General features: G+C 43.5%; 1 protein-coding gene across 3 annotated transcripts in view; it reads right to left on the minus strand.

Moving 5' to 3' along the window:
* Positions 1 to 378: 378 nt before the first annotated feature.
* CAC2 (acetyl Co-enzyme a carboxylase biotin carboxylase subunit) overlaps positions 379 to 22,710 on the minus strand; it is a 41,826-nt gene continuing 19,494 nt past the window's right edge. The window contains exons 2-17 of one of the 3 annotated variants that reach the window (XR_015186723.1): positions 4,738 to 4,786; positions 4,281 to 4,669; positions 4,028 to 4,169; positions 3,833 to 3,931; positions 3,707 to 3,763; positions 3,561 to 3,632; positions 3,369 to 3,458; positions 2,842 to 2,901; positions 2,578 to 2,763; positions 2,358 to 2,450; positions 1,454 to 1,535; positions 1,257 to 1,363; positions 1,080 to 1,155; positions 919 to 988; positions 772 to 834; positions 379 to 692 (exon numbers count right to left, since the gene is read on the minus strand). Coding sequence is in view for 2 of the 3 variants with exons in the window: in XM_086502457.1 (XP_086358583.1) it covers positions 639 to 692; positions 772 to 834; positions 919 to 965; positions 1,080 to 1,155; positions 1,257 to 1,363; positions 1,454 to 1,535; positions 2,358 to 2,450; positions 2,578 to 2,763; positions 2,842 to 2,901; positions 3,369 to 3,458; positions 3,561 to 3,632; positions 3,707 to 3,763; positions 3,833 to 3,931; positions 4,028 to 4,169; positions 4,281 to 4,669; positions 4,738 to 4,776 (1,656 nt within the window). In the remaining variant the exon portion in view is untranslated. Of the gene's footprint in view, positions 693 to 771; positions 835 to 918; positions 989 to 1,079; positions 1,156 to 1,256; positions 1,364 to 1,453; positions 1,536 to 2,357; positions 2,451 to 2,577; positions 2,764 to 2,841; positions 2,902 to 3,368; positions 3,459 to 3,560; positions 3,633 to 3,706; positions 3,764 to 3,832; positions 3,932 to 4,027; positions 4,170 to 4,280; positions 4,683 to 4,737; positions 4,787 to 22,710 lie in introns of all 3 variants that reach the window. The other 2 variants (XM_086502457.1, XM_086502458.1) reach the window with 2 other exon arrangements.

Here is a 22,710-nt window from a genome sequence, read left to right on the forward strand (position 1 = left end):
CGAGCATTAAATGTCTTTAACCATTGCAAATATTAGGATTGCATTCCAAAGCAAGATTCAAGCCCCCAAGCTGGTCTTTGGAAGCTTTCTAACTTAACACATTGCCAAGAACCCTGTGTTTTTGTGCTTGCAAGGTTCTTTGAGTAGAAATAGTGGATCTATTGTATTTGCATTGGTCAACCAAAAGTTACAATGATAGCTTCAAAGCTCCTGAAACTCATTCTAGCTACACATATTGCATCATATACTTCCTATTCGTTCTCTAAACTAGTTGCGAGCATCAAAAGCATCCCTCTTGGAATTAACGTCAAAAAGAGGCAGTTCTTTCAAAGCTCACACACACGGCTCAATGCACAATAAGCGTTGGAAGGCAGAAAATTCCCATCAAGAAATACGCCACTTGTTTTCACATATAGGAAAAATAAGTTAGGGTTTAATCAAAATTGTCTGAGACAAATGCGAGTTATCTAACTTGACGTCTCCCAATTCCTGATATTTGTGTGGATGTAGAGAGAGCTTTCCTAAAGGATATTGGCATTTCAATGATGAATTTGCCTCAATTCTTCTAATAGCTCTACAAAACTGGTCGCAAGCATTTCCAGAGTATGCCATGACCTTTGGGGCTTAAATATCTTCAACTAGGCCATGGCTTTTGCCACTTCTTTTGCTGGAGCAACAACAGGAGTGGTCGGCTGCAAATCAAGTATCGGCATTCAGATAAATACATAGAAACTTTGCTAATAAACTAAACATTGCATGATGTAGGCATACCTTCACTAGCTCCTTTTCGTGTTTTGGTATGAACGCTGTGTCAACGTTACCTTTCTTAAAGTCCTGTGGATGCAGAGTTTCGATGCTAAGATCATTTTCTATAACATACAATTTAATTAAAACCATGCTCATTGGAAAGACAGTTACCTCTACTTCTAATATAATTCTGTGATAATCAATTGTTGTCGGTATTCCTGAATATAATGCAGAAAAGCCCCTTCAATAAGATAAGTATGATATACTTTAATAGACCACAAATTCTTGCATGGCTCTAAAAAGCAAGCAAGTCTGAAAGACTAGATGTAAACCTGTAATGATCGTATCATCCAAGGCTCGTTTCATGCGGGCGATTGCTCGCTCTCTGGTAGGAGCCCAGACAATCAACTGCAGAACACCCCGAATGTAAGACTGTAATCATTACAAAAGATACTTTGACCAATTGCAACAAACAATAAAATTGTCGATAATGAAGCATGCGAACAAACCTTTCCCAAGAGAGAATCATAACTTGGAGGAACCACATAATCTGAGTAGATATGACTGTCCATCCTCACAAATGGTCCCCCAGGCGGCAAGTAGCCCGTGATTCGGCCTTCACCAAAATCAGTTCTTCACGGTAAGAATTTTTCTCTCATAAACTGAAGAAAATTAAATATTGTATTTGCAACTTCGAATAAAATACCTGGTCCTGGTCTAAACCCCTGAAAAGCATCCTCTGCGTTTATGCGGCACTCAATGGAGTGTCCAGACAAGACTATATCGTCCTGCATTTTAGGAAGAATCGTGAGTGTAAAACACACAAATGAATAGCATGGCATTACTCGACCTGAAAAGACTAAATTTAGAAATTTTTGAGAAAGTAAAACAAACTGAATCAGAACGGTCATATTTGAGCACCACTCATCAATAAATCAAAATGCTCTTGATTGACTCTTCCAAAGAGATGCAAAAAATGTTTTCAAATGAAAAATTGTACTCTGTTTAACCACCAAAATCGGTACAGGATGTGCTTTACCAAAGTTACTCAAACCTTACAGGCTTTGCTTAAAGTCTGTCTTTCAATTTGAAGTACATTTTCTACAATTGCACTAACCATCTAGACATCTATCACAATTTATAATTGAGCACAAAATAAACCAGCATATTGTAGCCCATCAGAACTGCCATTTGAGCACACAAGCTTCACAGTTGAATTAACATGGCAAAGTTTGACAACAGGTTGTAAAACACGTTGTATTCTCACATCAGCAATAAAGTCTAGCTTATCTAAACCCTTCGCTTTGCAAACTATGAAATCTACCCCTCAAATTTGACAGCCAAGTTGGCTCTACAAATTGTATTTTCTTTCTGCTCTTTTGAGCTTCTAACACAACTCATGCTTGTGCAGCACAAGAGAGCTGGTACCATCCTTCTTGATATGAATTTTCTCCCTTTCTTGTGTGTTCTTTTTTATTATAAGAAACATAAATTATCGGCTCAATGAAAATCCAATATTAATGCAAGAGTTGATGACAAGTAACTACTCAGATCCACAGCCATCAATGCATTTCGTTTCTAACAACAGAGATAGCACAAACACCACTAACCTGAGTGTACCTAAGCTTTTCACCTAAAGCAACACGTATCTGCTCTTCAATAAGGTCTGTTGAGGATATCATCTCCGTAACAGGATGCTCCACCTGCATACAAATTTGATGACAAAGTCGTTTTCTAGCGGGCATACAGACCTCTCAAGAAAGCATAGAACTGGGTCATACAAGTAAACTCTGATGTGAAAACACGTATTAGGTCAAAGGCCAAGAATACCTGAATCCGTGTGTTCATTTCCATGAAATAAAAAGAACCATCCTCTGAAAGAAGAAACTCTATTGTGCCCACACCCACATAGCCTATTGATGCAGCAGCTGCCACTGCTGCATCTCCCATTGCTTTTCGAAGCTCAGGTGTTAATGCAGGAGATGGAGCTTCTTCTAAAAGCTTTTGATTCCTCCTCTGCATATGATTGACAGTATATGAGATAAATACAGCTGCAGCATGTCCCATCTGTGAAGCTCAGTAGGTAGAACAAACCTGAATGCTACAATCACGTTCCCCAAGATGGATACAGTTTCCATGCTTGTCTGCAAGAACCTGCCCACCAAGTATACTTATGAGCAATAGTTAAGCTCTTTGATAGGATCTACTTTATTATATGGAGGTTCACATGCCAAAGCCAAAGCATGAGCATATTAGCAAGTAACAAAACTTTGTAAGTAGGGGGAATTGGAAAAAATTATGGAGTCAAAGCAAATCCTGAAAGCTATTGTCGATATCAATTTGGCATTACCTGTGACTCGTCAGACCATGCTACTGAGGACAGGGACACTTCAGGGCATGGCACAAAAATTACAAAACTCAGTAATTAAGGGGAAGTTGGAAAGCATTATCAAGAAGCCACCCTCAAACACTGAAGTTGACTCTCAATATTAATTAAAAATCATGTGGTGGCATCAATACACATGACAACATACCAGTAAGAATCAGGCATATTACCTACTTGGTCAATCCAAAGGATAATATAAAGAATGAAAATTTATAATGTCCGCTGAGGTTCATACCTGAAACTCTATATGTCTGGGGTTTTGAATATATCTTTCCAAGTATACACCATCATTTCCAAAAGCAGCACCAGCTTCACTCCGTGCTTGCTAAAAACAAGGATTCGAAACAAAGTAATATGTTGAGAGATTGCACAAAGATGCCTCACAACCTTCTGCATTGCGTGCATCAACTTATCCGACGTAAGTCACCTGCAATAACTTTACAAATTCTTCAGGCTGATTAGCAAGGCGCATTCCTCGGCCACCACCACCAGCTGTCGCCTACAAAAAGAGCAAAAACCATCAAAGACGAGACAAGCCACATAAGTGAGCTTGATTCAGTCTTATTTGTTAACCTTTATCATGACTGGAAACCCGATTTCATGTGCAATCCTAATGGCTTCCTCTGTAGTCTGCATAAGTAATCAAGAATTAGCGATCCCTCTTTGCTCCTCCTTGAAAGTTAAAGGAAACTTGAGTACCTCTATAAGTCCTTCACTACCAGGCACTGTCGGCACTCCAGCTTTTCTCATTGTCTCTCGTGCAGTTGCCTTGTCTCCCATCACTCGAATGCTGTCCGCCTGGAAAAGAGGGAAGAATCACATTTGCCTCATAGGTTTGTCAGACCAAGGCAACCACACTTCACACTTTCTGAGGGAGACATGATACAAACTCACATTTGGTCCAATGAAGTTGATGCCATGATCTTTGCAAATGTCCACAAACGTAGCATTTTCAGAGAGAAACCCATAGCCAGGATGTAGCATAGTGCAGCCACGAGTCACAGCAGCAGAGACAATGTTTGGAACCTTCAAATACCTGCAACAGGACATTACACCTTGTCTGTTAGAATGTGAGTTTCTTTCTGCATAATACATTATACTTACTGTCTTGAAATAGACATAAAGAATAAAGACGAGGAAAACTCACGACTGACTACTAGGTGCTTCACCAACACACACAGCCTCATCAGCTAGTTGCACGTGAAGAGCCTGACGATCAACCGTAGAGTGCACAGCTACACATGGGATTCCCATTTCATGGGCAGTTCGTATAACACGTACTGCAATTTCACCTCTGTTTGCTATCAAGATTTTCTGGTAGTCACATGTGGCACCCAATGCACTTCCATGCTGACAAGATGATTGCTTCATTGACCTGGTACTATTTACTTTTTGGCTCAGCTCATCAGCATCACTACCATGTTGAAAACTAGAACTCGCACTTTTCAAACCAAGTGTAGTTACACCGAACCGCAACCTTCCCAACTGCTGAATCTGAGCATTTCTCGAAGTACAGGCAGTTGTTTTGCCTGGTAGCTGGAGAGTCACACTAACAGGATGTTAAATAAATATAACACCAGATTGCAAAACGGTGTCACCCTTACCACTACAAATGAAGACTGAGCTGCCACCGCACTCTCCATCTCTCAAAACCTGTCAGAAAGTTTAAATACATGATCTCTATAAGAAAATACTCTCTATAATGAGCTCAAGGAAGCGTCAAAGATTGAATAGTAGCAAGAAAAGAGTTCTGATGTATTTCTTCAGATAGCTCAAAAAACGAACGTCGTGTTTATAATAAGAAGGATAATTTTCCTATAGAAATTCAAGCCTCTATCACATAAAAGGATGTGACTTTAAATTGCTTGCACTAAACGTTTCCTATCGCCCTGCATATATTAACCTCTTAACAGATGGAAAATGTCGTAATGTTTGTCAGACTAAGAGCCCATGTGCTGTGCACAAGTGTCAAACAGGGAGGAGATGTTGAGACTCTGGATTACTGTTGCTTTTACTGATAAGCAATGAAATGGCTCATGTTAGCAAGGGCACTAGGACTTGTAAGCCTGCTCCTTGCCAAGTACATAGTTGCCACCAATTATGCATCCTAGATTCCTGCCCACCAGGCATGGAAACCATAGTCACAAGGGACACGCCAGGGGACGGAGGACGGGGCTCCAATGGATTTTAGTGTAAAAAAGAGGGCGGGACGGCAAGTGGGGATGGGAGCCCAAAAATGGGCGTCCCCTATGACTGATGATGGAAACAGGAAATTCCTTGCCGTGCTCAGAACACATGCTGGCTGTGACCGTTCCAAAAATGCCATTCCGGATCGGTGCCGCTCCAATTTTCATACCAAGCGCATACATGATACCGCATGGCATATTCCGGTATCGTTCTGCTTGTCAAAGGCCACTTCCAAGATTGGAAAGTGGCCCATTAGACAGTTTTCAAAGGGTTTTGTGGGTGCTCGTCACCACTTTTTGGACATTTTTAAAGGCCTTGTGGCCATAAGAGCCATTTTTAGAGGCCTTCAAGCCATAAATACAAAAGAATAACTCTTGAAGAGAATTTCAATCTCCTAGAACATCTACCTATCCCCTTTTCCTTTCCCCGTTCTGGATCCCCATTTTTATTTGCTGTCACAGGCTTGGACACTTCAAGCGAGAAATCAACAGCAACACACGAACAAAAACTTCGAAACTTCAAAATCACTGAACTTTGAGAGAGAGAGAGAGAGAGAGAGTCACAAACTGCTGACATGTCAAGTTAGTGAAGAACAGAGCCAACCTTCAGATCATGGCCGAGGGGCCTAAACCCTAAGAGGAACAAGCAACAACAAAGAAGAAGTCCTACCAACTTATGGGGAACCCGTCCAATTGGGCCCAAGTGACATAAAGGAAATAAAATAAAGCTGGACCCTCACACACACAAAAGACAGCATAGAAACTGATGACGTGACAGCTGCACGGACAGCCCGAAAACTGCACTGACATGCTGACGTGGCAACCTGTACAGATTTCTGCGATTTGCGATGCTGACATATGAATTTCCGTAAATCACGTTGGCAGCTTTTGGGGCATTGCTTTTGAGTTTAAAGGCTTTTCATGTAAACTCCTTTTGGGCCTAGGGCCTTTAAATACGAGGCCATGGGCTCATTCTCTAGCATGCTTCCTAGAGAACCGGTTTGTGTTGATGCAATATAAAGAGATACTGAAAGTGGCACCAAGGTTTGAGGGCAATACTCTCTGGGGTGGAATTCCGCCACTCCATGTCGTGCGTGCTCTCTTTTTCAGTTCAATTGTTATTGAAGTGCTAAAAGTCTGTTCAATTTGTTCTTTTCTATTGGCATGTGGTGCCCGTCTTGTGACAGTGGTATTAGAGCATCAGGCGTGTGCTTTTTTGAAAGCATACTGATCCTACCAAAGAGGAGACAAAGCAAACCAGAGACTATTGGAATCTTATTTGGAGTTTCTTCGGGTCCCAACCTTGGACTTATTAGGCACTCCCACCCTTACTTCATCACACCTCGGGTGCCTTATCGTCTTCACTGCTCATGTCTTACAAGGCATAAGCCATAAAGATCACTTGCAAGAGAAGGATCCAAGATTTGTTCAAGTCACTGTTTTTCTCAAAAGCAGTGCCATACAGAGTTGATGTCTATAGCTACCAAGCCCCACACACCAAGGACTTGGCAAGCTTTCAAGAAAATTTTTGCCCGAAGCTATATGGTTTTTGGCAGCTTCTTGCAGAGAGGGGTATCTTGAAATGCTTGCCATGGAAACCCTAGCAGAATACAGCTTGAAGTTTTTGGACATCTCTCACTAGGTGTCTCTTCTCAAGTTGATAGCCTTGGAGGTTCGAGGTGATTGCTATGTCTTGGGACTACCATCGCCGCCAAAGCAACACTGTCTGTCCAAGAGCTGACGGACCATGTTGTGGTCGGCTACGACCTTATGGAAGGAGCCTAACCCTAATTTTTTATGCAGGTTTCAAGATGGAAAGTCAATCAACTTTGGTCGAGATTGCTTTTTAAGTTTGAGTTCTGTTTGGAACTTGTTTGGTGATCCTGTCTGGAATTTGTTTGAAATGGATGGTATTTGTTTTGAGCCTGTTTTGGTGCCGATTTGAAATGTTTGACTCCAGTTTTAATACTGGTTTCATTGATTGGTGATTTTACTCCCGGGTGCAGTAGTAAGAAATGCTCCTTTGGTATTGTTTGGACCTCGAAACGATGAGACGGGATGTCTGGGAAGCGTTCCGTTGTATGCTAGAAAAATATTGTTGTTGCTCCCGGCCCGGACCTGGATGGTTATGCGGGAGGAGTATTAAGAATTATGAGCAGTGATTACTCTCAACATCTCCAAACGACGCAGGCTGCGGTCTGGGGTCGTTTGGTTGTAAAAGGCCTCTATATATCCCGGCCCGGACCTTTTTAGGTTATGCGGGACGAGTAATGAGGCAGTCATTAATTATCTCCCGGCCTGGACCTTGTTAGGTTATGCTGGAGGAGTGTTCATCGGCGACTTTATGTTTCTATGTCTTGTAACATGCATATGTGAGCATTTGTGTTGCATTGTGATGTGCCAACCACTGAATACCCCTAATTGGATGAGATTGACTGGGTATGTAATTTTAGTGCATCAAGATACCCGTGGAAGATCAGTGCGATCTCGGTGCGATGGCTAATTTTACTATGCCGGAATATCAAGAGTTCCGATCTCGACGAAAGGAGAAGCCAACTTCTTAACAAAAAAAAAAGAGAGCGAACTGATTGTCCCTCGGAATGACCCTCGGAAATTTTTGAGCTAACTTGAGTTGCTTTTGCAGATATGTTGTAATTGCGGACGATTACTTTCTTTCAAGAAGGGGGGATGTCACAGCTGCTGACGTGTCAAGTCAGTGAAGAACAGAGCCAACCTTCAAATCACGGTCGAGGGGCCTAAACCCTAAGAAAAACAAGCAACAGCAAAAGAAGAAGTCCTACCAACTTATGGGACCCCGTCCAATGGGGCCCAAGTGACAGAGGAATTAAAATAAAGCTGGACCCTCACACACACACACACACAAAAGACAACGTAGAAACTGATGACGTGGCAGCTGTACGGACAGGCCAAAAATTGCGCTACATGCTGACGTGGCAGCCTGTACGATATTTCCGCGGTTTGCGCTGCTGGCGTGGCAGTTGTACGGATTTTCGTATATCACGCTGGCAGCTTTTGGGGCATTGTTTTTGGACCAGATGCTTTTGAGTTTAAAGGTTTTTCATGTAAAGTGCTTTTGGGCCTAAGACCTTTAAATACGAGGCCATGGACTCATTCTCTTGCATGCTTCCTGAAGAAGGTGCAAAGTCTGGAGTACCGGCTTGTACTCTGTGTTGATGCAATATAAAGAAATACCGAAAGGGGCGCCAAGGTTTGGGACCAATACTCTTTGGGGTAGAATTATGCCACTCTGTGTCGTGTGTGCTCTCTCTTTCAGTTCAATTGTTATTGAAGTGCTAAAAGTCTGTTCAGTCTGTTCTTTTCTATTGGCATGTGTACCCGTATTGAGAGAGAGAGAGAGAGAGACGACACGACGGAGTTCCGCGCCAAGAAGCATAGGCCCCAAAGACTCGTGCCCCTTTCAGTATTTCTTTATCATTGATCACATCAAGGTACAACTCACGAGGATCCTTTCCTCTCAGATTCTGTGTCCAGATGCTCTACAAAGTGAGGCTCCAGGGGCTCTTATAAACATTACAAGGGATGCCCAAAAGCACAGCCCCAAAAGCTTTAGGTTCAACAGATTTTGGCCCAAAAACTAGCGCTAGGGATTGCCAACACTATATGCAGAAATCCGTACGGCCTGCCACATCAGCAACGTAAAACGTGGACGTCCGTACATCTGCCATGTCATCAACGCGATTCGTGGACGTCCATACAACTGCCACGTAATCAGTCTTCTCGTAGTTCTTTAAGTCTTTTGTCCCTTAGGCCCCCCATCGGACAGGACTCCATAAGCTGGTACAACTCGTAAAAATTGGTGTCCTTTCATTTTTGGCCTCTTGAATTGATCCTGCAAGTTGATACAACTTCTTTTGCATCTTTCAGTAGGGCTCCGACCCCTCTCTATCCAGAGTTTGTCCTTTAGGTCATGCCACGTCATCACTTTGGGACATTGTAAAAGATTTGGACACTCCAAGTCGAGAATCTACCTCGACACCACAAATAATCACTTCAAAACAGTTCACAGTTCACAATTGATTCGACACTGGCCCGGCGGAGTTCCGTGACTAGAGATATTGGCCCCAAAGACTAGCGCCCCTTTCGATATATCTTTTTGTATTAATCTGCAACTTGAAGTACAAGCGAGTAGCCGCGAATCACTCTAAGACTCTGCGTCCAGATGCTCTGATAAGTGAGAGCCCAAACTATCAATATAAAGGTTTACAAGAGATGCTAAAAGCAGAGCCCAAAAGCTTCAAAAGCTGTGAATTTTAAAAGCCTCTCAAAAATAAAGCTTTCTCTCATAGGCTTTGCCAAACATAAAGCAAAGCATTCTCTCTCTCTCGCCAATTGCATAGGCTGAAAAGCACAAACTGCCGCAATTGTCCACGCCAAAAAGCTGTACGGATTTTCCATGGGATGAGTCGCAAAAAGCGGGCCCTGTCCGTATCGTTCCTGCCACGTCAGCAATGCTGCCTACAACCAACCACGTCAACATTCTGCCACATCAACATTCCGGGACTGCCCATGTCTCAAGGTAGGGTGTGTGAGGGTCTGGTCTGCAAGTTGCAACACTAGTATGCCAAGTCACCTATTTGTGACATACCCCCCTCTTGAAAGCATTGTAATCGCCCCCGATTACGCATGCAAAACAGCCAGAAGCCATAAATTGTCTTAGCAGACACTGACTGTTAGTACCGACACACTAGGAACACACATCTAGCACATGTACCAATTGACAGTCACATCACATGACATCACAAGACATCACCCGACATCACATGACAAATCACATTCAATATTCATTCGGATCTCAGACCATGATTTATTGGGAATGCAATTAGCAATCGCATTTAGATCTACTCAAGACCTCATAGATGCCCGATTAACTAATCCCTATTGCAACCATGTCTATCGAGATCATTCAGACCAAAATGTGCAATCATTTCGTCTATTAGTTCCTGCACTTAAAACAAGTCAAGAACAAATCAGTTTCATATTCGGGAATTCCATTTCATAAAGTCATTGCAGCAGAATACTGTCAGCTCTCAGTATCCCTGAAGCTCAAAGAGACATCAGTGACTAGTATCAAAATTTCGTGGCATCTGTTGACAAAGGAGCGGAGTAACTCCCTTCTTGTGCATACCTGCTGCACCAGATTTTCGGCCAAGCTGAATTCGGGGTTCCAATTGGAATAGACTATGCTAAACCAAAAGCTTCAAGGTAAAGTTTCACACTCTGAGGAGTCCTTCTCCTCCATCCACTTCGCATCCAATGTAGGATAGTTCTTGAATTTAACCAAAAACCGCCTTATTACTTTATCCTTAATCTTTCTATCTTTATGTACCAATATCTGTTCTAGAACAAGGATCTCCTCGTTTTCTTCCGCTTCGGGTTGCTCCCCATCTTCATGCACATCGCCTCTAAAAGGCCGCAGGAGACTCACATGAAAAGCATTGTGAATCCTCCAAGTTTCGGGCAGCTTCAGTCAGAAAGAGACATCATTTATCTTTTCGGAGATCTGGAAAGTTCCGTAGTATCGCATACTAAGCTTTGGAAAAGCCTCTCCTTTCCCTTTTTCTTTCTCAGACGTGCCTTCTCAAAACATAAGAGCACCCAATCGTTCTCCTTCAATTTCAGATCCCGACGATGGCAATATGCTGCCTTTTTCTTTCTTGAGATTTTTGCAAAGCCTCGCAGACCTTGGCAAAAGCCGTGTCCAAGTTGCGTGTGTACTCATCGCCTTCAAAAATCTTACCTTTCGTGCTTAGGAAGGGTGGAACCTTCAGAGCACCTTTAATAATCTCAAATGCCGCCTTCCCCGTCGAAGAGTGTACCGTGTTGTTGTAGGCGAATTCCACCAAAGGTAGATATTTTTCCCATCGAATCTTCTACTCCGAGATGTAAGACTTAAAGAAATCTAAAACCACTAAATTGGCAATCTCGGATTGCCCGTCAGTCTGCGGGTGGAAAGATGACGAGAACTGCAACCGCAACCGCGTGCCAATGTTCTCCCAAATTGCCTTCCAAAACAAACTCGTAAATCTGGGGTCCCTGTTGAAGACAATCGTCTCGAGCATTCCATGTAATCTGAAGATCTGGGCCACAAACAGTCTCGCTAAGTGATCCGGCTTGACTGTTTTCTTCACTGGATTGAAAGGAGCTTGCTTGCTAAACCTGTCAATAACAGTCTAGATACCATCGTGACCACTCTGTGTTCTCGGGAGATCAAAAATGAAATCCATTGCAATACTTTCCTAGGGGCGGGTGGATATGGGCAAAGGCTGTAACAATCCCTGTGCTTTATGCCTGTCAAACTTGACCTTCTGGCATACCAAGCACCTGCGCACAAACTCGTCCACATCCTTCTTGAGTGTCGGCCAAAAGAAGTATCTCTCTACCCCTTTCAAGGTGGTAGCAATGCCGCAGTGACCCGTAACAGGTGGACAGTGACATTCGGTCATAACCTTTTCCCTCAATGGCTGTGCAACGCACAACATGGTTTTCCTCATCAAGTAGCCATCCCGAATGGAATATCCCGCTATTGTCTTCCCATCGTGTGAAAATGTCTGCAAAATCTGTATCTGTGGCATACTAATCGACCATATCCTCGAAGCTTCTATGATGTATTGCAGAAATAGCCAGAACCAACGGCTTCCGAGGCAAAGCATCTGCCATCAAATTCTTCTGTCCCTGAACATGGACATTCTGGAAGTGAAACTGTGACAAGATGTTCGCCCACCGCATCTGCTTTTCCGATAGCTGCTTCTGTGACAAGAAGTAGCGTAAACTCTGATGGTTTGTAAATACAGTAAAATCCGCTCCGAGTAGGTAGTGTCGCCACTAAGTAAGAGCATGGATAACCGCCAAAAGCTCTCTCTCATAAATCTGTGCTGTCGATTCCGGCCTTGAGAATAATCGGCTCTCGTAAGCAATGACATGGCCTTCTTGCATTAAGACCGCACCCAGACTACGACCACAAGCATCACAATATACTTCAAATGACTTCTGCAAGTCTGGCAAAGTCAAAATTGGTCCTGTAGCCAATTTCTCTTTCAAAGCCTGAAAGACAGTCACCTCTGTGGGTCCCCACGAAAAAGGTACTCCTTTCTGTGTCAAGATATGCAAAGGGGAAGCAACCTCTGCAAACTTTCTAATGAACCGCCTGTAGTACAAACACAAACCCAAGAAGCTTCTAGCTTCATGGACATTCTTCAAATCGGGCCAATCACGGATAGTCTCTATCTTGGCCGGGTCCATCTGCACTCCTCCTGCCGAGACAATGTGTCCCAAAAAGTGTATCTCTGGTAGGAAAAATTCACTTTTCTTCGCATTAGTCACCAACTTGTGATCTCGTAATGCCTAGAAGACTTGAAGCAGATGTTCTCTATGTTTTGTCGCACCCTTGGAAAAAACAATGATATCATCAAAGAAAGTGCCAACAAATAGTCTGTACTCTCGAAAAATCATGTCCATCATCCGGTTAAATGTTGCAGGAGCATTAGTTAAGCCAAAAGGCATCACCAAAACCTCAAATAACCCAAAAGTGGTCCGAAAGGCTATCTTGTAGACGTCTCCCGGTGCGATTCGGATCTGATGATATCCGCTCTTCAAATCGATCTTGCTAAAGCACGAGGATCCCTATAATTTGTTAAGTATATCATCGATCCTAGGAATCGGAAATCTGTTCTTGATGGTGATTTTGTTGAGAGCTCTATAATCGATGCACATTCTCCAAGATCCGTCTTTCTTCAAAACCAACAACACTGGAGAGTAATACGATGAAGTACTAGGCTAGACAAGACCCTTTTCCAAGAGGTCTTTCACTTGGTTCATAATTTCTTCATTCTGGGCTTGGCTCACACGGTAAGGTGGCCGGTTCGGTGGTGTGCTTCCAAGTATCAGATCAATAGTATGATCCTCAGGACGAGCGGGTGGTAACTCACCTGGCAGGCCCTCTGAGAAGCAATTGGCATGAGTGTGGAGAAAATCTTGGCGTTCTTTATCAAGTTCATACATATTTATCCTATTCTCATCATTCATCTCTCTCAAGAAGATCGAGTAAACAAACAGACTGGATTTCATTAATTTTGAAATGGCCAACGCCGATACAATAGGGACAGACTCGCCCTTAAGTTTTACATCAAGTACAATGGTTTTGTGTCACAAACTGCTAACGTGTCAAAGCCTAAAGAATGAAGCCAACTTACAAATGCTGGCCGAGGGGCCTAAACCCTAAGAAGAACAAGTAGCAGAAGAAGAAGAAGTCCTACCAACTTATGGGGACCCCGTCCGATGGGGCCCCAAGTGACATAAAGGATTAAAATAAAGCAGGACCCGCACACGCAAAAACTGATGACGTGGCAGATTTTCGCAAATTGCGTTGGCATGATGACATGGCAAGCTATACGGATTTCCGCGTTTTGCGCTGGTTGATGACGTGGCAGATGTACGGAATTCCGGATTTTACGCTGGCAGCTTTTGGCATTGCTTTTTGGACTAGAAGCTTTTGAGTTTTTAAGGCTTTTCCTTGTAACTGCTTTTCAAGCCAAGGGCCTTTAAATATGAGGTTAGGGCTCATTTTCTAGCATGCTTACTTGCGAAGTTGCAAAGTTTAGAGTACCGGCTTGTACTATGTTGATGCAATATAAAGAAATACCGAAAGGGGCGCCAAGGTTTGGGGCCAATACTCTCTGGGGTGGAATTCCGCCACTCCGTGTCGCGTGTCGTCTCTCTCTCTCTGTTCAATTGTTAATGAAGTGCTAAAAGCCTGTTCTTTTCTATTGGCACGTGGTGCCCGTCTTGTGACATTCTGCCATTGTATTGCCCTTCTCTGTGGTTGTATTGCCCAATAGTCGACCACGGCGTTGTTCTTGTGGTACCAGGGAATTCCCAAGAGGACATCAAAACCTTCCAAAGGCATGATGTAGAAGTCCTCATGTCCCAAATACCCCTGACAATGTAACCGAAGTTTGCCAATGACAGATGTAATGGCTACGTCCTTGCCGGGTGCCGCTAGAACTGCCTCTGCTAGTGGTCCCATCCGATCGAGTGTGATCTCAATCCGCGTCGCCAATTCAAGTGAAATGAAGTTGGCCTTGGCTCCTCCATCAAAGAAAATCAGGGCTTCTTGGTCTTTCACTTTGCCCCAAGATCGGCAAAGTTCTGTACTCTCATCAATCGTGCTTGGGTCAGTACCCATGCAATCTGGAACCAGTCTTGCTTTCATCTTGCCTTTTCGTCCACGGTCCTCAGCTGCTCTCGAACTCTCTGGCCTATCTTCATCCTTGTCGTTCTGTTCTTTCGGTGCCTTTTTAGGGCACTTCGCGGAGATATGCCCAGTTTCCCCGCTTCTGAAGCACTTCCCCTATTTTGATGTAAGAGCTCTCTATGAAAGAGTAAGCTTGGGTCATGCATCCTTTTCTTTCTTTTCTGGGTTACTCTTCTTCTTTCTACTTTCATTGTTCGAAGTATGTTCATTCCTTTGTGTCATGATTTCATCTGTGAGGTAGGTCAAATTGCCAGCATAAATGGCAAAACTCCGTTTCGCATGACTCATCAATCCCTGAATGGGGTCTGACTTCTATTCTAAGCAGTGATCTCGGATCTCTGTAGGAAGACCCAAGGTAAACCGCTCAATCTGCTCTCTGAACGAGATCTTCTTAAATGAAGAGGCGGGTAGAAAAGAGCTCCAGAATCTCTCGCAATATGCATCCAAAGTATCCTTCTTGGTCATCCGAAGATGGTTCAAGAGGTTCGTATGTCGCGTTCGTACTCTCGAGTCAGCCAAGAAGAAATAAAAAGCCTTTTAAATTTCAGCCATTTAACTGGCGCTTTCCTGTTCAATTGAAGAGTGGACCACCAAGTTTGAGCATTCCCTCTAAAATAGGAAGTAGCCCTCCAAATGTTGGACTGCTCTAAGTAACGTCCTCTAGAGAATATATATATATATATACCTAGATGAATCCACGATAAGCCCAGATTCACCCCTGAAGGGAAGTGCAAGGTATAGACCCATGGTAGTCACCCACAAGACGATATAATCATGCATAGTATTGACTAAATACCACGACATCCCCACTAACGTCGTCAATGCCTAATAGTGGGTGTAGAACTAGGTACTAACATATGCTCCCCAACACAACACACACCACACACACACACACATGATCATACATCCAACACAAAGTTCAGCGTACTGAGTTTCTGTCATGACTCCGAAGATCAAGGGTAGACTCAGCCATAAAGAAGCCTAGCACTAAAAGAAGCATGAAATCGAAAAAATTAGCACAAATGAGGTAGTTGATAGGGCATACGCACCACAAAAGATAGAAACAATTAGCACAATATCAATTGGTCGTAACTCGGACGAAAACTTCACAATGTGAAGTTTGCATGTCCACTATACGACTAAAAAATATACCTATATGAATCCAAGATAAGCCCATATTCACCCTTGAAGGAAAGTGCAAGGTATAGACCCATGGTAGTCACCCACAAGACACTATAATCATGCATAGTATTGACTAAATACCACGACATCTCCACTAACGTCGTCACTGCCTAATAGTGGGTGTAGAACTAGGTACTAACATATGCTCCCCAACACAACACACACCACACGCGCACACACATGAGCATACATCAACACAAAGTTCAACGTACTGAGTTTCTGCCATGACTCCGGAGATCAAGAGCAGACTCAACCATAATGAAGCCTAGCACTAAAAGAAGCATCAAATCGAAAAAATTAACACAAATGAGGTAGTTGATATGGCATACGCACCATAAAAGATAGAAAGAATTGGCACAATATCAACTGGTTGTAACTCGGACGAAAACTTCACAATGTGAATCTGGGCTTATCCTGGGTATTAAATTTAACTGACTGTCTACCTTCTTTGAACTCTTGGACTTTCTTGCTTTTATCTTCTAGAAAGTCATACTGGTTGGCTTTGTTAAAAAATTTCTTCTTTGAATAGAATCTGCGGTCGTCGAGGTCCGAACTATCTGAAGACGAGTCCTCTGAAGAACTGTCTGAAACTGGGCGAGATTTAGACTTCTTTGCCTTTTTCTTGCCCTTGTGCTTTTTACTTTGCTTTTTGCCTTTTCTGTCTTCTTCGCTCCAATCAAGAGAGCTAGAAGAACTCGAAGAAGAAGAAGAAGAAGAAGAACTAGGTAATCCTTCAAACCGCACACGCTTCTTCCGCAAAAGTAGACTGACGACCCAAATAACCCAGGAAGTCAGTTCCTTTCTTCTCCTTTTTGTCGTGCGTTTCCGCTTTGTTCTGCGCGTCAAAAAGCTGAGAAATCCGTGCATCAACCACCTCTTCTAATTCCTGCTCAGTAAACATCCTTGGGGTAGGAGGTTTCTTTAGTATTGGTTTGTGGGATGGTTCAGTGGTCTGTTGCTACTGTGCATACACTTGGTCGAAGGAGGTCTGCGTCATAAATTTTGCAAATTTCGGATCCTTCGCAAAATTTAGCATCATCTTTCCTGCATCGTCAATCAGTTGTCGACGCTCCATCTCTTCAAGCTCCGGCGGAGTAAGGCCGAGGTGGGCCATATTCCTCGCATGAATCTTGAAGAAATCCTCCCGCATCTCCGGATGCAGAGGGAGTCGACTAATCTCTGTCTGAAGCCATAAGTGCCGCGTAAAAAGGATCAGATTTCCCGGTAGGAGAGAAATCGGCCGCGCTCTGATACCACTGTAACTCAGGGAAGAGGCTGCTGGTGTGGTGGTGACTACACTAGCAAGGACTCCCACCTTCTAGTCACATGGAAACCTGTGCCGCTGTAACAGACTTGGACACTCCAAGTCAAGAATCTACCGCGACAGCACCAAATAACCACTTCAAAACAGTTTACAATTCACAATTTTATTCGACACTGGCCCGGCGGAGTTCCGTGCCTAGAGATATTGGCCCCAAAGACTGGCGCCCCTTTCGGTATTTCTTTTTGTATTAATCTGAGTTCAAAGTACAAGAGTGCAGGCAGGCGCTCACACTCAAACTCTGCATCCAGATGCTCTGAGTTGAGTGGCCTACCCACTTATTTATAGATTACAAGGGGTGCTAAAAGCAGAGCCCTAAAAGCTGAAATCAAAAGCCTCAAAAGCTTCCACTTAAAAGCTCCTTGAAAAAAAATAAAGCAAGAGACTCTTTCTCTCTCATTCTTGCCTAGAGTAAAATAAAGCAAGAAGCTTCTCTCTCTTTCTCAACTTGCGTAGGAAAAGCAAGTCCAAAAAGCTGCCAAAAAGCATAACTGCCGCAACTTGTTGCTTCCGCAAATCATGCTGCAAATCACGGGGGTCCGACTGTAACAGACTTGGACACTCCAAGTCAAGAATCAATCGCGACAGCACCAAATAATCACTTCAAAACAATTCACAGATCACAATAGATTTGCACTGGCTCGGCAGAGTTCCGTGCCTAGAGATATTGGCCCCAAAGACTGGCGCCCCTTTCGGTATTTCTTTATGTATTAAATCAATGTCAAAGTACAAAGAGCGGTTAGGGTTTCACTCTTAGACTCTGCGTCCAGATGCTCTAAGAAGTGAGCCCTAAACCGTGAATATAAAGATTACAAGGAATGCCCAAAAGCAGAGCCCCAAAAGCTTAAAATCAAAAGCAGTTTCTGTCTCTCTCTCAATGAGAGCAAAAATAAAGCAAGTTCTCTCTCTCTCTAAAAACGTAGCCAAAAAAAAAGCCCAAAAGCTCAATTTGCGTCGCTAGCATGAGAAAAAGCATCCCCCTTGATTTTCGTAAACCCGTACACTGTTGCCACGTGGCATGGCCGCTTGGTTTCAGAGTTTCAGCCAACAGTTAGGGTTAGGGTTTCCAAAAATTAGGGTTTTTGGCAAAAATTAGGGTTTGCAAGATTTTTAGGGTTTCTGACAGAAATTAGGGTTTCTGCTATCAATAGCCACGTCATCACTTTGTGACATACCCCCCTCTTGAAAGCATTGTAATCGACCGCGATTACGCCTGCAAAACCGACAGAAGCCATAAACCATCGTAGCAGACACTGACTGTTAGTACCTACCTACTAGGAACACACATCTAGCACATGTACCAAATCGACAGTCACATCACAGGACATCACTAGACATCACAGGACATCACATGACATTCAACATTCATTCGGATCTTAGACCATGATTTATCGGCAATGTAGCTAGCAATCACATCTAGGTCCAATCGGAACCTCATCGATGTCCGATTGACTAACCCCTATTGCAACCATGTCTATTCGAGATCAATCAGACCAAAATGCTGCAGTCATTTCGTCTATCAGTTCCTGCACTTAAGAGAAGTCAAGAACAAATCGGTATCATAATCAGGAATTCCATTTCATTAAAGTCATAGAGCAGAATACTGTTAGCTTTCAGTATCCCTGAAGCTCAAAGAGACATCAGTGACTCTAGTATCTAAATCAAGGCATCTGTTGACAAAGAGCGGAGCGACTCCCCTCTTGTGCATCACACTGCACCAGATCTCCGGCCAAGCTGAATTCCGAGTTCTGTTTGGAATAGACTATGCTAAACCAAAAGCATCGAGGTAAAGTTTCACAATCTGAGGAGTATCTGCTAGGTCCTCCTCCTCCATCCACTTCGCATCCAATGCAAGATAGTTCTTGAACTTAACCAAGAACCGCCTTCGGACTTTACCTTTAGTCTTCGTATCTTTATGTGCCAAAATCTGTTCAGGAATAAGGATCTCCTCGTTTTCTTCCACTTCGGGTTGCTCATCAAGCTCCCCATCATCAGGCCCATCACCCTTAAAAGGTTTCAAGAGACTCACATGGAATGCATTGTGAATCCTCCAAGTATCCAGCAGTTTCAATCGGAAGGAGACATCATTTATCTTTTTAGTGCTCTGGAAAGGTCCGTAGTATCGCATACTAAGCTTTGGAAAAAGCCTCTCCTTTCCCTTTTTCTTTCTTAGGCGTGCCTTCTTAAAACGTAAGAGCACCCAATAATCCTCCTTCAATTTCAAGTCGCGTGATGGCGATCCGCTGCCTTTTTCTGTCGTTCTTGAGACTTCTGCAAAGTCTCGCGAACCTTGGCAAAAGCCGTATCCAAATCTCACGTATATTCATCCGCTTCAAAGATCTTATCTTTCGTGCTTAGGAAGGGTGGAACCTTCGCAGCACCTTCAACAATCTCAAATGCCGCCTTCCCCGTCGAAGAGTGTATCGTGTTATTGTAGGCAAATTCCACCAAAGGTAAGTACTTTTCCTATTGAGTCTTCTGATCAGAGATATAAGACTTCAATAAATCTAGAACCACTGAATTTGCAATCTCAGATTGCCCATCAGTCTGCGGGTGGAACGATGACGCGAACTGCAACCGCATGTCAATGTTCTCGCAAATTACCTTCCAAAACAAACTCCTAAATCTGGGGTCTCTGTCAGAGACAATCGTCTCAGGCATGCCATATAATCTGAAGATCTGGGCCACAAACAGTCTCGCTAAGTGATCCGGGTTGACTGTTTTCTTTACTGGAATGAAATGAGCCTGTTTGCTAAATCTGTCAATAACAGTCCAAATACCATCGTGACCACTCTGTGTTCTGGGGAGATCAAAAATGAAATCCATCGCAATACTTTCCGAGGGGCGGGTGGGTATGGGTAAAGACTGTAACAATCCCTGTGCCTTATGCCTGTCAAACTTGACCTTCTGGCATACTAAGCAACTGCGCACAAACTCTTCCACATTCTTTTTGAGTCTCGGCCAAAAGAAGTATCTCTCTACCCCCTTCATGGTGGTAGCAATGCCACGATGACCAGTAAAAGGTGGACAGTGGCATTCAGTCATAACCTTTTCCCTCAACGACTGTGTAACGCACAACATAGTCTTTCTCATCAAGTAGCCTTCCCGAAGGGAGTATCCAGCTATTGTCTCCCCATCCCTTATCCGTGTGAAAATATCTGTCAAATCGGTATCTGTGGCATACTGATCGACCATATCCTCGAAGCTCCTATGATGTATTGCGGAAATAGCCAGAACTAACGGCTTCCGAGACAAAGCATCTACCACCACATTCTTTTGTCCCTGAACATGGACAATCTAGATGTGAGACTATGACAAGACGTTCGCCCACCGCATCTGCTTTTCTGAAAGCTGCTTCTGTGACAAGAAGTAGCGCAAACTCTGATGGTCTGTGAAGACAGTAAAATCCGCTCCAAGTAGGTAATGCCGCCACTAAGTAAGAGCATGGATAACCGCCAAAAGCTCTTCTTCATATATCTGTGATGTCATCTCCGGCCTAGAGAACAAGCGGCTCTCGTAAGCAATGACATGGCCTTCTTGCATCAAGTACCCAGACTACGACCACAAGCATCACAATATACTTCAAATGACTTCTGCAAGTCCGACAAAGTCAAAACTGGTCCCGTAGTCAATTTCTATTTCAATGTCTGAAAGGTAGTCACCTCTGTGGATCCCCACGAGAAAGGGACTCCTTTCTATGTCAAGACATGCAAAGAGGAAGCAACCTCTGCAAACTTTCGTATGAACCGCCTGTAGTATGAACACAGTCCCAAGAAGCTTCTAACTTCATGGACATTCTTCAAATCGAGCCAATCACGTATAGTCTCTATCTTAGCCGGGTCCATTTGCACTCCTGCTGCTGAGACAATGTGTCCCAAAAAGTGTATCTCTGGTAGGAAAAATTCACTTTTCTTTGCATTAATCACTAACTTGTGATCTCGTAATTCCTGAAAGACATGAAGCAGATGATCTCTATGTTCTGCCTCATTCTTCGAGAAAACAATGATGTCATCAAAGAAAGTGCCAACAAATAGCCTGTACTCTTGAAAAATCCTGTCCATCATCCGGTTTAATGTCGCAGGAGCATTCGTTAAGCCAAAAGGCATCACCAAAAACTCAAATAACCCAAAAGTAGTCCGAAAGGCTGTCTTGTAGACGTCTCCCGGCGCGATTCGGATCTGATGATATCCACTCTTCAAGTCAATCCTACTAAAGCATGAGGATCCCTGTAACCTGTTGAGTATATCATCGATCCTAGGAAGCAAAAATCTATTCTTGATGGTGATTTTGTTGAGAGCTCTATAATCGATGCACATCCTCCAAGATCCGTCTTTCTTCAAAACCAACAACACTGGAGAGCAATACGGTGAAGTACTAGGCTAGACAAGACCCTTTTTCAAGAGGTCTTTCACTTGGTTCATAATTTCTTCATTCTGTGCTCGGCTCACACGATAAGGTGGCCGCTTCGGTGGTGTTCTTCCAGGTATCAGATCAATGGTATGATCTTCAGGACGAGCAGGTGGTAACTCTCCTAGTAGGACCCCTGAGAAGCAATCGACGTGAGAGTGGAAAAAATCTTGGCGTTCTTTATCAAGTTTAGACATATTTGTCCTATCCTTATCGCTCAATTCTTTCATAAAGATCGAGTAAACAAACAGACTGGATTTCATTAATTTTGAAATGGCCGAAGCCGATACAATAGGGACAGACTCGTCCATCAGTTTAATATCAAGTACAATTGTTCTGCCCTTTTCTGTAGTCAAAGTCGCTTTTCTCGCCCGATAATCGACCACTGCTGTTCTTGTGGTACCAAGGAATCCCTAAGAGAACATCACAACCCTCCAAAGGCATTATGAAGAAGTCCTCATGCCCCAAATACCCCTGACAATGCAACCGAAGTTTGCCAATGACAGGTGTAATGGCTACATCCCTGCCGGGTGCCGCTAGAACTGCCTTCGCAAGTGGTCTCATCCGATCGGGAGTAATCTCGAGCCGCACCGCCAATTCCGGTGAAATGAAGTTGGCCTTGGCTCCTCCATCAAAGAAAATCAGGGCCTCTTGATCTTTCACTTTGCCCCAAGCTCGGCAAAGTTCTGTACTCTCATCCATGGTGTCGGGATCGGTATCCACACAATCTAGAACTAGTCCTGTTTTTATCTTGCCTTTTCGTCCACGTTTCTCGGCTACTCTCGAACTCTCAAGCCTGTCGTCGTCCTTATCATTCTATTCTTTCTGTGACTTTTTAGGGCACTTTGCAGAGATGTGTCCATGTTCCCTACATCCAAAGCACTTCCCTTCCTTGATGAATCGAGCTCGCTCCTGAGGAGTAAGCTTGGGTCATGCATCCTTTTTCTCTGGGTTGCTCTTTTTCTTTCTACTTTCATTCCTAGAAGTCTGTTCGGCTCGTTGTGTCATAGCCTCATCTGTGGGGTAGGTCAGACTGCCAGAGTGAATGGCAAAGCCCCGTTTCGCATGACTCTAAATAGAAGCTGAGTCCAACTCCAAGCAGTGATCTCGGATCTCTGTAGGTAGACCCAAGGTGAACCACTCAATCTGTTTTCTGAACAAGATCTTCTTGAATGAAGAGGCGGGTAGA

The sequence above is a fragment of the Adiantum capillus-veneris genome, chromosome 27 (genome assembly GCF_014529385.1).
Source record: "Adiantum capillus-veneris isolate H3 chromosome 27, ASM1452938v2, whole genome shotgun sequence".
Lineage (NCBI taxonomy): Eukaryota > Viridiplantae > Streptophyta > Polypodiopsida > Polypodiales > Pteridaceae > Adiantum > Adiantum capillus-veneris.